At 49.4% G+C, this 16,847-nt stretch overlaps 2 protein-coding genes across 3 annotated transcripts in view; both read left to right on the top strand.

Annotated features, from left to right (window-relative positions):
- Positions 1-16,847, top strand: part of KIF5B (kinesin family member 5B) — a 721,610-nt gene that overhangs the window by 122,896 nt on the left and 581,867 nt on the right. The gene's annotated exons all lie outside the window — the stretch shown is intronic.
- Positions 9,560-12,947, top strand: LOC146789595 (uncharacterized). Its single transcript, XM_085630111.1, has 2 exons — positions 9,560-11,154; positions 12,422-12,947. The coding sequence occupies exons 1-2, from the start codon at positions 9,816-9,818 to the stop codon at positions 12,754-12,756; spliced, it is 1,674 nt and encodes a 557-aa protein (XP_085486237.1). The 5' UTR covers positions 9,560-9,815; the 3' UTR covers positions 12,757-12,947.

The following is a 16,847-nucleotide window of genomic DNA, read 5'->3' as shown; positions in this document are numbered from 1 at the left end:
GGAACAATGCTTCTTCCTCCCTGCATCTTAGGTATGCGTCCAAGACTACTCTATATATTTGATGTAATCTCTTTGGGGTAAGTTATATTTGGTGGATATACTTAAATTGGATTTATTTAAAACTCACCTTGGGGGCGTGGCCAAGCGGCGTTCTAAGATGGCCGCAGGTTAGGAACTCTCCACGCCGGACCCACTCTCTCCACGATATCAGACACATAAATCCGTACCGGGAAGCCAGAATCGGCTTCCGGAAGCCTAGCGGAGCATTTAAGCCCAAGAACGAGTCGCAGCAACCACGGAGACGGGAGATACGGCGGGGCCCGATTCCGGCCTACTCGCCAACAGAAGCTGGGGACTCGAGTACACAGGGAGCCCGGAAAGTGAGACAATATACCCGGAAGTGCATTGGGCCCACCCGGAGCGGGAACAGAAACAGATCGTGGGCCTCCTGACGAGGTGAGGAGCGCTACACCTGACATCAGCGATTGCCGGAATTAGCAGAGAGTAAGGCAGATTCCAGCATCGGGGCCCGGCCCAGCCAGAAACAACGCCGCTGCCCAGTGGAAGCCGGGGCCTGACAAAGGCGCGTGAGACCGGCCGTACTCCCGCTGCAAAGAAATACGGGAAGCACAATGGCAGGCCAGGTGTGAGACGCGGGGTGAACCCATTGTGCCCCCAGGCAGCACTGAGAAGGAGCCAGCATATGAAGAAGGGCCACAATTCTATCGGGCCCAGGAGAGAAACTAATATCTGCGCCTGAGAAGACGCGGTAAGCGGTGCTTGGATGTCACGTTGGGAGGGCGATAAGCGGGGTCACGTGTCCACAGCGACCGAATCCAACCGTGGGGTAACCACCGGGAGAGTCCCGAACAGTGAGAGGAAGGCGAGGGGGGGCCCACCTCGGGTCCACTCAAGCATTGTGTGCCAGGGCCCCCAGCAGCATCATCAACCCTACGGGACAAGGCCAAATCAGACAGTGAAGAATCGCAGATGCAGGGGGGCCTCACATAAGCAATGCATCGCCTGGGATGAGGATTTACCGAACCATTAGACTGGCCTCCAGAGATAGACGAACGGGTGGTCAGACGGGAGACATCGCAGTTTACAAACTTTGCACAGCTGGAAACCAACGCAAACAGCGATAGTGCACCGAGGGAGCTCAGGTGGCCCTTAGGGAGTCGATCCCTGAGTATTCAAAGAGAGCACTACACCAGAGCAAGTGAAGCGACGCCCACCATGTTACCGAGCATAACCCTTCAACTCACCAGGCGGCGTCCAGCCCCCCGAATCTTAAATATGTCCAATGCCTAGGACCTCAAGAACACCCAATCTAACAAACTAGAAAGATACACCTGTAGAAAGGCTGCCATGCTAGAACAACAACTACCCAAAGATAAGTCGTGAGGAGGGTCTAACGACGAAACCCCTGAGCATACCTTAAAAGATGTACTGGATGCCATCGGAGGGATACGCACGTCGCTGGAGCAGAGGATGGACTCCATCTCCTCAGAGGTCATGTTAATCAGGGCTGACCTAGCCACAAATAGGGAGAAGGTCAAGCAGCTAGAAATAACCACCACTAGTCTTGTAGAAGACACTAGCCAGCTACAGACGGAGATCCAAGAATTACAAGCATTCCGCAAATGCACCAAGAGCAAACTTGACGAATATGAAGGTCGCAGTAGACGTAACAACGTACGCATTCTTGGTGTGCCAGAAAAAGCGGAGGGACAGGCAGTAGACCTTTTTGTGGAAGACCTGATCACCAAGCAAATGCATCCAAAGGGTCTATCCAACATGTTTGTTGTGGAAAGAGCTCACAGGGTGCCAGGGGAATGTCCTAGATCCGGCGCAGGGGTTAGAGTCCTCAGTTGGAATGTTAATGGCCTGGGGGATAAGTTCAAACGTGGCATGGTCAGCCAGTTTATTAGAAGACACACCCCAGATGTAATCCTTCTACAGGAAACACACCTAATCGGAAACAAATGTATGACTTTGCATAAGGGAGGGTATAAGCTGGTAGCGCACGTGGGATTCACCTCTGGGTCACGAGGGGTTGGCGTACTAATCAAGAATTCATTTCCCTTCACACTACAGGCCGCTAGGTCAGACACACGAGGTAGATATATTGGGGTCTCGGGCCAATGGGAAGGGAAGACAGCCACGTTCTTCTCAATCTACGTTCCACCCGGCCTCCAGACAGACACTTTCAAAGACATGGGTCTTCAACGCAGTGATGTCCGGTGAGCTAGACCAATATCCACCACGGGACGTTAGACCCGCTCAGAGATGGCTGCCAGACTTTCTAGAATCCGTGGGGCTGGTGGACGGATGGCGGTCACACAACCCTGAAAGGGCGCAGTACACCAACGTATCGGGCGCACATCGTAGTCTTTCATGCATTGTTTACATCCTTGTCCCGGCGGCGCAGGCACACGCTATCCGGGAGGTTCGTCTTCTGGGCAGGGGCATCTCTGATCACTCTCCCGTCTGGATGAGAGTGGGGCTAGATCACACGAGCGTCGGAAGAGTGGCCCCCATTAACCCATGGTATTTGAAAGACCCGGCCACCCAGAAGAATATTGCCATGGCCACTGATAATTATTTTCAGGAAAATGTGGGGACGGTCGATTCTGCCCAGACCCTATGGGAGGCATACAAAACAGTCAACCGGGGAGAAACGCTCTCCCTGATTGCTGGGAAAAAGAAGGAAAGGCAGGCAGATCTTGTGAAGGCAGAGGAGGAAGTATTGAAGTCGGAAGAAGAATTAGCCCGAGCAGTAACCCCTGAAAAACTTCACCTCGTGAAGTTGAGGAAGGATGAGTTTAATAGCATCGCCAGGGATAGAGCCAGGGCACAGAGTAGAGCTGTCCAGAGCAGGATATATGAACACGGGGATAAGGCAGGAAGACTGATAGCATGGCTAGACAGAAGAGAGTGGGCGTCGCGACTAGTGCCTGAATTACAGGGAAGTGACTCCAGCCCCATAACGGACCCGCGGGTAATAGCGGATATGTTTGCAGACTATTGCCGTACGGTGTATAGCACGGCCGGCGGGCTCTCTGAAGTGAGAACAGCGTGCTGCATAAAGACATCAGGCTGCCCGCACTCTCAGAAGAAAATAGGAAGTATCTGGAATCCCCACTAACTGACGATGAGGTGGCGCAGGCAATTAGGGGAGTAAACTCGGGGAAGGCAACAGGGCCCAATGAATCCCCATTGAACTATATAAGTTGAGGCCAGACAAGCTTGCCCCCTAAATCCGCTCTATGTTGGCGGAGAGTAGAGAGAAGGGAATGCTTCTGTATGATCAACCAGTTGCCAACATAGTTGTCACATATAAAGAAGGCAAACCCAGGACCAGCCACGCATCCTACAGGCCAATATCGTTACTAAACGTGGAGCCTAAAGTCCTCGCGAAGTTTCTGGCAACACGTCTGATTAAAGTCATTAACACTCTGGTTCACCCTGAGCAATCGGGCTTTATGCCTCATCGTAACAGTGCCCTTAACCTACGCCGACTACATGGAGTACTGAGCAGAGTACCCATTATACGAGAACCAGCTGCTCTAGTGTCATTACATGCGACCATGGCATTCGATATGGGCGAGTGGCCCCATTTATTCGCGGTTTTAAATAAACTAAGGTTTGGCCCGGAATTCACGAGCTGGATTCGTCTCTTGTACTCCGGCCCTATGGCCCGAGTGGTAGTGAACAACCGTAAATCCCCAGATTTCCAGTTGAGCAGGGGCGCACGCCAGGGCTGCCCCCTGTCTCCCCTTGTCTTTGTGTTGGCACTGGAACCATTAGCGGCCTGGATCAGGCAACACCGGGTAATCCACGGAATGCGGTGGTCCTTGGACTGGGAGGACAAGCTATCCTTGTATGCGGATGACATTCTCCTCTACATAACTTCTCCAAGAGCATCACTGGTTGGTCTCCTTGACATACTGGCAAAATTCGGGAAATATTCTGGATTCACCATAAACTGGTCCAAGTCAGTAGTATACGTCCTTCAGGGTGATCCACCCATCATGCCACAAAACTGTCCGGTCCAGATTGTGCCTGAAGGCTTCCGATACCTCGGCATCTATACGACGCTGGAATCGAAAATCCGCTTTGCCCGTAATCTAGATCCGCCCAATCAGAGGCTAAAAAGAGATGTCACACACTGGAGGTCCCTTCCCATTTCCATGCTAGGCAGGGCAGTCCTTTTCAAAATGATGGCCCTGCCTCGTTTTTTGTATATTCTTCAAAACACGATGGATCCTGTCCCAGCATCCTACTTTAAAGAAATAGAGTCTCCAAAGGGAACTTCTCTGGGAAGACAGGCCCCGAACTGTGTTTGATAAGTTAACTCTTAACTGGTACGATGGGGGCATTAGTCTTCCCGACCTAAAGAAATATTATTGGACATCCCAGCTCGCGGCTATCAACCATGGGACCTATGGCTGCCCAGATGATCCTGGATATGCCATGGATAGATGGTTGCTTTCAGGGAGAGACTACAGCAGAGCATTATACGCCAGACCCCCGTAGATTCCCACTAACTGGACCTACGGCGCACGCCATCTATGTATGGCATGCGGCCAACAAACACCTGAAATGGGACCATAAGCTCACTCTGGCTACTCCACTGTGGAGCTCCGAGAAGCTGGGGAGCCTTTGGAAACCAAGGGCTTTGATAAATGGGACCTTATTGGGATCTCACAAATCAAAGATGTCTGGGGAGGGGTAAGGTTCTTTCTTTCACTTCGCTTAAAGAACAGTACAGCTTGGCAGACACCGAGTATTATCGATCTCTCCAAATTCGACATGCATTGCTCACTCAGATACCAGTTAACACAACACTCCCGGAAGCCTCCCCCCCTGGAGGATAGAGTGCTGGACGGTCATCTCCCGGAAAAGACCATTTCTCTCATCAATAAATAATCAATAACATGGCAGACCCACTACAGGCCCTCAAGGAGAAATGGAACAGTGATGGCTTAGAACTTGATGACGAGGACTGGCAAGAGACGATCTCTTTCCCGCGGGAAGTTGCAATCCAGGCCAGGCTGAGATTAGTGCAGCTCAAAATATTACACCGGATTTATGTCACAGGGCCTTGCCTGGTCTGGATGGGAAAGGCAGAGAGTGGAGAGTGGAGAAGTGGGTGTGGGGAAATGGGGACGTTCATCCACATCTTGTGGAACTGCCGGCAGGTACAATCGTATTGGAAGGACATACACCACACACTGTGGGAAGTACTGGGGGTAGATATGTAGCCAGAGGCTCAAAGGTGTATACTAAATGTCTGGGATCCTACAGATCTCAACACGTACACTACGCAATGGGCAACGTTAGCATACATGATAGCAAAAAGGAACATTGCACAGCAATGGGGAGCAAGCCAGCCGCCCCAATTCAGAAAGTGGGAAGAGAACTTAGACTGGTGCATGTATAGAGAAGAGTCAGTCTACGTGGCCAGAGGGTGCCCTGGGAAATGGAGAAGGGTGTGGGGAGCGTGGAATCAATACAGAGGTGATATCTGTCTCCCACCTTGTCGGCAGATCAACACTGAAACTCTTGAAACCCCTTGATTGAACTAATATGATAATTGTGACCTATATTGAGATGTCAATGATGGTAGTAAGGAACGATGAAGTCGCTTGCTTGTAATCAATTGATGTGATTTTTGTCGAAGCTGTAGAATAAAGATAAATATAAAAATTAAAAAAAAACGAACTTTTCTTGGCACTAATTTGCAAAATGTCCTAACCCACTATGAATCGCTGATTGTTTTGTTTAATTATGTTTGCCATCTGATCCTTAATAGGTCTCTGGAAGCCAGTAGGGCCTTTTTAAGTAGTGTGTATATTTGTTGTACGTCCTCTCCCTAAAGTGAATATAGTTTGCTGGGTGCTGTCAGTTGGTTGTTCATCTGATTCTGTGTACCAGTTCTACCTTATAGCGGGTATCTGATTAGTGTAGTGTAGAGACCGCCCTGCAGTTTAGTTGTATTCTTTCCTCTGTTCTTAAAATGTTACACTTTTCAGATTCACACATAACTCCTAGTTTGACAATTTCTGCTTCAATCCATACTCTCCTCCTGAACAATCTCCTAATGACTTTCATATTCCCATTTCTCCACAGTGGTAGTTTAGGTGTGTCTAATGGGTCTGCCTTTAGTTTGCAGGTATATTGTGCCCATCAATTTCTTGCCATTGATTCCAACTTGGTATACTTCCATCCTTTTCTAGGCAGACCCCATACCGCCATTTTTAGTTGCATAATGTCAGAGCTTTGTCCACCATGCTAGCCTCTGGTGGGCTAGGTCAGCCACCTACCTAGCTGCCCATTTTAATTAAGCAGTCAGATAGTAGCTTTCCAAGTCTGGGACTCCCATTCCTCCTTTTGATGAATACCGCATTTGTTGCCGTAAAGCAACACTCTGTCTTCTGTTGCCTCAAATGATGTCAGTAAAAAGTGTATTTAACTAATTTGGTAGGTAGGGGTAGAGGGATATTGGTGACAAAATATAGCAGTCTTGGCAGGGACACTATTTTGGTTAATCTGGACCAGAAGGTGAGTGGCTGCTGTAAGGTGGGCACAGCTTGCCGTAGTTGCCATCAACAAAAGTTTTTTTATTTTCTGTATATTCATATTCCTAGGTATTTAAACGTGTTCACTTCCTTACCAATACAACATCCTTCATGAGTGCCTTGATCCCCACTTCCTGTTTTGGTCATGTGAATGGAAACATTTTGTGTGTTTATATGCAGACCTGAGATTCTCCCAATTCAATCTAATTCTTTCAGAGTGGAGTCTAATTTATCATTTGGGTTTGTAAGGCACAATAGGATGTCATCTGTATATATTGATGTTTCGTGTGTCACCTCGCATATTTTGATCCCCTTACATTTGTGCCCATTGTGTAGTGACCACACCAGTGGTTCCACAGCAATTGCAAAAATTAATGGTGACAAGGGGCATCCTTGCCTGGTGCCCCTTTCCACTTTCAGCATAGTCGATATGGCAGAGCCTGTTCGTACTCTTGCTTTTGGCGCCAGAGATAAAATCCCAACTTACTGTATCAGAAGACTTCTTCATGTTTATGGAGGTGACCATGGCATTTCATGTGCATCCATCTAACTCGTCCATTATGTTGAATTGCCTCCTTAAATTGTCTGATGTGTTCCATTGTGCAATAAACTCTATTTGATCGTAGTGTATCATTTTCAACAGCACTCTAACTCCCTGAGAGGTTACAATTTTGCACAGTTTGTGATGTCTATAAATAGTGGACAACAGATGGTGACATCAAGTGTATCCCTGTCTGGTTTAGGTAGGTCCATTATTGGTGTTTCTCTATTAGATTCTGGGAGTGCTTCGAACCTCTGTTTTATACATTTTGAGTGGATTGGGTGAGAGAAGTTCTGCATATGTGACAACATATTTGGCTGACAAGCCATCTGTGCCTGGTGTTTTGTTGGCTCTCAAAACTTTCTGTATAGCTCTCTTAATATCCGCAACAGACAATGGGTCCTCGAACATCTTTGTCCTCTGGTTGTACTTGCAAATGTTTGGTTTCTTCTAGAAATTGCATTCTCTCTTGTGGTAGTGGTGGCTCAGGTGTTTGTATTAATTTTTTAAAACTGTAATTGTTTACTGATTGAGTGTATTTGATTTCCCCTTTCTATCCTCTTAGTACTGTTCTTAGTTATCTGGCTAATTCAGTTTTAATCAGCAGGGCCAGTAATTTTTCTGTTTTACATCACTCTGCATCCATTCTGTTATTGACTCTATAATTCATGCATCTTAACGGTTTCATTGAATCTGCACGTTGCTCCTTGGTTCATACAAACTTGGTGTTTAGAGTTAAATTATTGACTATTTGTCTTTCTAAAGTTACCCCGTTAACGTTTAAGGACTGCTAATTCCCGGCATAATATTGGCTTAGCCACATATGTTTCATACTCTTTTACCTCACTACGACTTTAAATGTTACCCAGACTCTTCTGAAGGCCCTCACTGTTCTTTGTTTTAAATAATGTAATTTGCTATATCTTCTGAGTGTGGTCCTAAATGGAGTACCTTGAAGTGCCATGGGTAGCAGTCTCCGGGTCGGTTTGGAGATCTCTCCTATACCATCATGTATGTTAAAGGGAAGTGGTGTCTGAGATTGTTCAGGATAAAAATTCTATCGGTTTTACTGCATTGCTGGTGTGTGTGGTAATAATTGTATCAGGCAAAAACAATATCCAGTCTTGTTTGTAGGTTATATAGAGGCAGGAAAATAAGTGTCTTGTGTGTGAGTGTATCTCTCCACTTATCTCGTAAACCCCAGTTTGTTTTCCGTATTGAAAGTTCTTCAGCTTCCGGGGGGGGGGGGGGGCGCTAGAGAGCCCGGAGCAAGATGGCCGCATCTTAGTGCAGCTCTGCTGGCCGAGACTCCAATCCGCCCACTATCCTTAGTAATGGGTGCCATCCATGGCTCCACGGATCAGATCTGCCCTCCTTACCGTCTGGAGAATATCCTGATATCCTTTTGATGAACACAGCTGCCTTGTGACTGCGTCTCTGCCCCTCGTCAGGATCTGGCGTGAAATGGCAGCGACGCGCGGCACCCTCTGCCGGCCTGCTGTTTGAGCGACTGCTGTATTGTGCTGGGTGCAGCGCTTCATCAACTGTGAGGCGGGGCGTCCCCTGAGGCGTTGCGGAGCTGTGCCCCGCTTGCTCCGGTAGCGGTTGCCCGGTGGAGCTGTGTGTCCGGAGTGCCGGCGGCCTGTGGTGTGGAGGCAGGCGTGGTTGCGGTTCATGGCCGTGGGCGGCGGTGCTCGGAGGACGCTCCTGGCGGCTGCTGTGCGGCATCGGAGGTGGTGCTGCCCCCCCCCCCCCCAGCCGCCCGCGGTGACAGTTCCTGCCGGCTACTGCTCGGGGACGGTGAGGCTGCTGGTCTTCCCGGGCCTTTGCTCGGCCTGCTTCGCTGCCGCCGGGGATTGCTGTGGGCCGCCTTGGGGAGGAACGCGATCCTGGGCCTCCCGCGCTGCAATCTGTAAGTCTGCACAGTATCACGCATTTTATGGCTACTGCTCATCTGCGCCCTGTTCCCACTTGCCCACGCATCATTGTTCTCCGGAGTGCCTGAATTTTGGGATCTGCGGTGTGGGGGCTACCATAGTTGGCGCCAGGTGTGGTGTACTGCCTGACTCTGTAACCTACGCATGGCGAACTCAAATGCGCTACTGAACAGGCACCAGTACCAACATTGGGACGAGATGGGCGACCTAATCAAACATCTTCCCGAACAATACCAACAAAGGGCTTCCCATCTAGTGGAAGAGGGGAAGAATATAGCTAACTCATGCCTTAAGACGGCATTGGACGGGGCAGAGACATCAAGCAGACTGATGGCGATAGGAATCACTGAAAGGAGGCAGGCCTGGCTCAGAATTTCAAGATTCAAACAAGAGGTCCAGAAAAATATACTGAATACCCCTTTCAACGGAGAGACACTGTTCGGGGCACCGGTGGATGAGAAGCTCACCCAACTCAAAAAAGAGAATGAGACGGCAAGGTCCATGGGGGCCCTGCAATTCAGGGGGATGCAAAGTGGTACCCCGACTCGGAGACCTTACGGAAGGGGAGGTAACCAGCCGGGAACGTCACACCAAAGTTTCCAGCAAGGCGAGAGCCACGGCCAACAGGGGCAGCAGAAACAAAACTGGCAGTACCAGCCTAGAGGCCAGTCCTTTCGCGGCTGGGGGAACGGACGAGGACAAAGAAGAAGAGGGGGAGACCAACCCACCTCAAAGTGACTTTGCACGAAGAAGATGGCTCACCCACAATATACCTCCGAGGGTGGAGCACAAAAAGAACAAAATGGAGGGGGTACACAAACCAAACGCCTACGAGCATGCAACACCAGTAGGCGGAAGACTGAGGCTTTTCCTCCGGGAATGGCAAAAAATAACTACAGACAAATGGATACTCAACATCATTCAGTACGGATACTGCATAGAGTTGGAAAGGAGCCCTCCAAACAGAAAACCAAAAAGAAGGGAACACTCAAGACAGGAGCTAGTACAACTCGCAGAGGAGGCACTACAGCTGCTCCAAAAGGAGGCCGTAGAACCAGTACCTTTCAAGGAGAGGAACAAGGGAGTGTACTGAAACTACTTCCTGGTACCAAAGGTGGACGAGACACTAAGACCCATCCTGGATCTACGGTTCCTAAACAAGTACGTAAGGACGCAAAAATTCAAAATGACATCCCTACAAGAACTACTCCCACAGACGGGAGACGGGGACTTCATGTCCACAGTGGATCTCAAAGACGCCTACCTGCACATCCCAATGAACAGGCAGCACAAAAGACTGTTAAGATTCACAATCAACAAAGATCACTACCAATTCACAACCCTGGCATTCGGGCTGAAGTCCGCACCAAGGGTTTTCACAAAATGCCTTGCAGCGGTAGCAGCGTACCTGCGGAGGGAAGGGATTCATGTGTATCCTTACCTCGACGACTGGCTAATAAAAGCAAGTTCACGCGAAAAATGCGAGGAACACGCACAGCGGGTCACAAGGACACTAACGAACCTGGGGTTCTCAATACACTGGGGGAAATCATCAATGAAACCAGAGCAGGTGAAGATATTCCTGGGGGCACAGATCAACACCATAGACAGAACGGTGATGCCCAGCGACAAGAGAACAATAGCCCTGCTGAAGGAGACGCCCCTCTACCAGAAGGGGCAAGCTCTTACAGTGAGAACAGCGAGCAAGATCATGGGGATGATGGCGTCATGCATCCACCTAGTCCCCAATGTACGGCTTCACATGAGACCATTCCAGGAATGGCTGCAACAGCAATGGTCACAGGCAAGCGGAAGTTGGGAGGATCTAGTGGTTGTTACGCACGCAGTGCAAGAGGAGATAGCATGGTGGAACAGGGAGAACATAACTATAGGAAAGCCCTTGACACCACCAAGCCCAACTGTGACCATTTCCACAGACGCATCCCAGATAGGATGGGGAGCGCACATGAACAAGCTCAGAGTGAGGGGTCTGTGGACTCCAGTAGATGTGGTCAGACACATCAACTACCTGGAATTGAAGACCGTACTGCTAGCCCTGAAGGCCTTCCAGAGGCAGCTATACAACCAAAAAGTGTTGATACAGACCGGACGTGCACACGCTGGGGGACCTCTACAGGGATGGTGAGCTGATACCGTACGAGACCTTGGTGTCGGAGGACGGGCTCCCACCCGGCGGATTCCTCACACACCGCTCACTGCTTGCGAGCTTGACCGCCAAATGGGGGAGCATGGCTACAGAGCCTGCCCAACACCTAACTATGCAATATCTGCATGTCATGGGCAGAGGCGGGCACCTGATTCGCTGGTTCGCTGCCTCGTTGCGGGAGCACACGGCGGTTGATCTGGGCCCACTCCGCGGCAAGTGGGAGCTGGACCTGGGGAGGCCGCTGACGGACAGGGAGTGGGAGAGGGTCCTCAAGAGCCCAGTGCGTATCCCCCGCAATATGCGGTTCCGCCAAATCCAGCTGTTCATTGTTCACAGGGCCTACCTCACACCTGAGCTGATTAATAGGTACTTCCACCGCGCTGACGCGCTCTGCCCTCGGTGCCGTGAGCTAGGGGCGGGGCTGCTGCACATGCTGTGGGGCTGCCCAGTGCTGCACGCCTATTGGAGGGCAGTTAGTGGGCAGCTGCAGGGGAGTGTGGGGCGCAGCTTTCCCTTCGACTGGCCCGAACACATCTTACACCAATTTACCAGATCGCCCAAGGACAAGGTAGCGTCCCGATTCCTGGACCTGGGGCTCGTGGTGGCGAAGCGCCCCATCACCCGGAGATGGAAGGCACACGACCCGCCGCACGCACGGGCCTGGAGTTCATCGTTTCAGGCTTGGGCCAGGGCGGAGGGGACGGCCATCCGTAGGGAGGACACCCTGGGGCTGCGGAGGGAGCCCATGGCAGACCGCTGGAGTTCGGGGGGAGGGGGCCGGGGTGGGAAGGGGGTAGGAGCGCACCATGCGAATCGTTATAAACGCTGCCTTTGTTATGGGTTCTTCCTTTTGTATTACATGTAACCTTTTCGACTTTATTGATGCCTCAGTTGTGTAGGCGAGATTAGTTACCCTTGTACGGCTCAATGGCTGGTGGGTGGTGGTGTTGGCCCCTCCTGCAGAGAGGACAACGGAACTGCTAAGGGTGAAGTGGCTGGCCCCCGGGAGAGTGGTGCTGGGCGCGCACACAGACATCAGGTTGTCCCTCCCCCCCCCCCTTTCTGACAGTCGATATGATCTGTCAGCCTGTATAAGTTTATGTCTTACTGAACGTGAAGCATGATGCCGTACAATGTACTCCTGTACTAAACTTCAAACTCAAGAAAAACAGATTTGCAAAAAAAAAAAAAGTGTTGATACAGACGGATAATACTACAACAATGCTCTACATCAACAAGCAGGGAGGCACACAATCGTTCCCCCTTTCCACTCTGGCACAAGAGATTTGGAGATGGGCCATCCCACTCAAAATAGACATGCTGGCCATACACCTACCAGGGAAAGACAATGTGGAAGCCGATTGGCTCAGCAGGCAGGCCTCGGCATCCCACGAGTGGGAGCTCAATGGACAGAAAACGCAAAGGCTATTCAAAAGGTGGGGTACACCGACAATAGACCTGTTTGCAACACACCTGAATGCAAAATGCCGAAACTTCGCATCCAGACAACCAGAAAAACAATCCTAGGGGAATGCCCTATGGATAAGTTGGTCAAGGACATTTGCATACGCTTTTCCACCAATACCACTGATACACAGGGTACTCAACAAGTGCAAGACCAGCAACATGACAATGATCCTGGTGGCACCACAGTGGGCAAGACAGACATGGTACTCACAAATAGTGGAAATGGCACAGGGACCTCCACACAAATTCGCAAAAAGAAAGGACTTGCTCTCCATGCAGAATGGAGAGGTTCTACACCCAGAGCCAGAGAGCCTCGGACTGGCAGCTTGGCTCCTGAAGACATAGAGTTCGCACACCTTAAACTACCTCAAAGCACTATGCGAGTGCTGCGGGAGGCAAGGAGACCAACAACACGAAAATGTTATGGGGAAAAGTGGAAAAGGTTCACAATGTGGTGCAGCAAAAATAAACTGCAAAATAAATTGACAAGGGAATCAACGGTGCTTAGATACCTCACACAACTGCTAAAGGCTAATCTCTGCTCATCCTCGCTGAGGGTCCACCTAGCGGCGATCGTAGCTTACACACGAGGTGAGACAGGAGGGAGTTTCTTTACGTCACGAGTAGTAAAGAGATTACTGGAAGGGGCAAAAAGAATAGCGCCACCAAAGAGGATGCCGCCTCCGGCATGGAACCTCAACATAGTCCTTACGGAACTTATGAAGGCGCCCTTTGAGCCCATTCACAAGGCCTCCCTTCAAATGCTAACCATGAAGACAGCCTTTCTGGTGGCAATAACCTCACTGCGCAGAGTAAGCGAGCTGCAAGCGCTAACGCTGCAAGAGCCCTACATCCAGATACACAAGGACAGAGTCGTAATGAGAACGGACCCACACTTCATGCCAAAGGTGGTGTCAGCATTCCATATAAATCAGACAATTCAAATACCAAGTTTCTTTCAGAACCCAGCAACAAGCGCAGAAAGGGCACTGCACACTCTAGACGCTAGAAGGGCGGTGATGCACTACATCGAGAGAACCAAAGAACCCAGGAAAAACAAGTAGTTTTTTGTATCCTTCGCAACGAGCTTCCTGGGTAGACTAGTGACAAAAGGCACCATCGCACGATGGATTGCACTAACAATACAATTCTGCCACAAACAGGCAGGGCAAGAACTATCCGAGGGGCCACGGGCCCACTCCACAAGGAAGAAGGGAGCAACAATTGCCTTTCTGGCAAATACACCCATTCAAGACATATGCCTGGCGGCAACATGGGCTTCGGTGCACACGTTCACCAAGCACTACTGTGTTGATATACAGATGAGCAAGGTAGCACAAGTAGGACAGAAGGTGCTCCAACATATATTCAACGACCAACGCTCATCTTCCACCCAGCCGCCACAGAGATAAGAAACCGCTACAAAATCTATGCACAGCATAGTGAATCCACAGATTCACGCTGCAAAACGAATAGTTTCTTACCTGTCGGTGTAGTTTTGCAGCTTGAAGATCTTTCTGGATTCACTAGCGAACCCACCCACCTCCGCCAGGAATATGAGGCAGGAGAAAAAGGTGGAAGGACAAAGACTAAAATAACAAGATAATACTCAAAGGATATATAAAAGGGAAATTACTAAAACGCCTAGGGTTAAAAAAATAAAATAAAAAAAGAGAGAGAGAGAGGAAGAGAAAAAAGAACCCGAAGATGGCGCCCCAAAGGTGGGACTTCCGCAGGAAGCACGTGGACGTCACGAGAGGTACACCAAATGGTGGGACGTCGACACCCACCTGGGCTACGAAAAACCCCCCAAAAAACCAAAAGAAAGACTACGAATCCGGACCCAACCACCAGATCGCGGAATAATGCACAGCACAGTGCATCCAGAAAGATCTTCAAGCTGCAAAACTACACCGACAGGTAAGAAACTATTCGTTATTTCAACTCCTGAGGCAGCATCAGCATACCTAAAAACCCTCCTTAAACGACATGTGGGGCCGGATGACTCTGGACCTGGGGATGAAGAACATTAGACTGTCTGCCATAACAGCTGTTGGGCCCTTGTGCCCGACACCACGATATCACCGCTGGCTGCTGCTGTAGCACGGGCCCCCAGTTACCTTGGACACCTGCCACTTGATAAACCATTGACTGTAATGGACACCCACTGTAGCTATAAAATGGATGCGACCTAACCAAGTCCCTCCTCAACCCACTTCTTCTGGGTTTGGTTGGAAATGTTCTTTTTGGTTAGGATATGTTGGGAAAATAGAAGGTTACACTGGCATGTTGGGGGTAAGCCAGTGTGGTTGATAAGAGGGGGACTGCATTTAGCAGGAATTACCGCGTATACCTAGTGCACCTGCAGTACATGTACATAATACCAATGCAGACAACATTGCAAACTAACATAGGGGTGCCATCCTTACCAGGTCACACAAGTGCTACTTACACATTAAAACCCCCAAACAGATGACCAAATTGGGACGCCTCATGTGGCATATCAGAGGGCTTAAAAAATGCCACAAATCTAGAATGGTATCTGCATACTTGGCGTGACATAATATAGCAGTGGCGATGCTGTAAGAAACTTATTCTACGCCCAACTTTGAAAGTAGCTACAGGCACAAATGGCATCCCACAAATACTTTACATCATACCCCTCCAACGCCAAAGACGTGGCTATATTGATAGGAATGGAACTAATTTTCGGCATATATGTATGGAGTCCAACGCACAGGGCAGATGTCTCCTAGCTCAAGGTGTCTTAGAGGGACGCCACACTATTATAGTAAACGTCTACATCCCCAAAACAGATGATCCCTACTTCTTCCAGGAATTATATACCAGCATACTTAATGCTTGCCTTAGGTTCCTGATATGGGGTGGTGACTTTAACACCATCTTAGACGTGGACATGGCTAGGTCTTACGTTGCTAGGAGCTCCCCACTAGCTGTGCGCTCAGGCCATTAATTTAGTTATATCAGACCATACACTGATTAATCTGTGGTGTGCATGACATAGCAAAGACGCAAAGGCACGTTCATATGCATGGTCCATGTGGCCCAGGCTGCACTTTTGGCTTGTATCTGTGGATGGCAGTGCTTTTACTGCTGAGATGCATCACATGGTGCACCCACTCTCGGACCGCTCTCCAGTCTACTTGACATCTTGAAAAGACACGATCGACAATCGCACTGGTGCTTGCACCCAGACATCCTAAAAGATACTTAACAATACTTTACTGCGCAATGAGTTTCACCACAGCATCATGGAATACTTTAGAATAAATTAGGGCTCTGTACCGGAAAAGAGCACAATTTGGGAGAGGTTTACGGTGGTAGTTAGGGGCCACCATGTCTCCTCTCCAAAAGTCATGAAATATTAAAATCAGTTCGACAGAAGCTGAATGAGCTAGAGTACGACATTGTAACATTAGTACAACAGACTTTAGACTCAAAATGACCGAATACAATGACCTTGTGGACCAAGAAATCATATTCAAAACGAAGTATGCCGCTGCCTGCAGATAGAGAGAGGATGAAACATCAGGGTGAACGTACACAATAATACTTTTTATGGGTATGGTGGGGGGGGGGGGGGGGAATAGACCATGCATTGTAGACAATGAGTGAGGAAACACATTTTGCAGCAGATGACATCTGAAACAGTTTTTTTTACATACTATGCAAATTTATGCGGCACCTCGGATCCCACTGAAGTACAACACATTGTATGCTACCTACAAGATAGCTCTGGCAGGGCTGGGCACGGTTCGCTGCAAATATCTGTGGCAGCCATTCTAAGTGGAGAAGATTGCGAAGCTTATCGGAAGCATGCTCACAGGCCAAGCTTTGGACCTGGATGATTTTTTTTTTTTTTTAAAGAGTATTGCGATTTTTCTTGCCCCTCACCTCTTGGCTGTGTATGAAGAGGCTTAAGAGAAATGCATCTTACACCCCCACATGTGTGTGTGTGTGTGTGTGTATATATATATATATATCTGGCTCGGGTGCAAAAACACACTGCACTCACGGGGTGTATTAAATCCCTTTATTCTGGCACACCAACAATCGCGAGGACGCGTTTCGGCATTCCGCCTTCTTCCAGCTCGCGTGTGCATCAACGGACATAAGTGGGTGTGATGGCT

The sequence above is a fragment of the Triturus cristatus genome, chromosome 10 (genome assembly GCF_964204655.1).
Source record: "Triturus cristatus chromosome 10, aTriCri1.1, whole genome shotgun sequence".
NCBI lineage: Eukaryota > Metazoa > Chordata > Amphibia > Caudata > Salamandridae > Triturus > Triturus cristatus.
Note: the sequence above shows the minus strand (reverse complement) of the source record. Positions and strands in the feature narration are given on the sequence as shown.

Excerpts from the sequence above, each read along its gene's own strand:
- LOC146789595 (XM_085630111.1), top strand. The coding sequence starts at position 9,816 with ATGGCTCACCCACAATATACCTCCGAGGGTGGAGCACAAAAAGAACAA. Across the intron at positions 11,155-12,421 it reads GGCAGCTATACAACCAAAAA|TGTTGATACAGACGGATAAT; the intron begins GTGTTGATACAG and ends AAAAAAAAAAAG.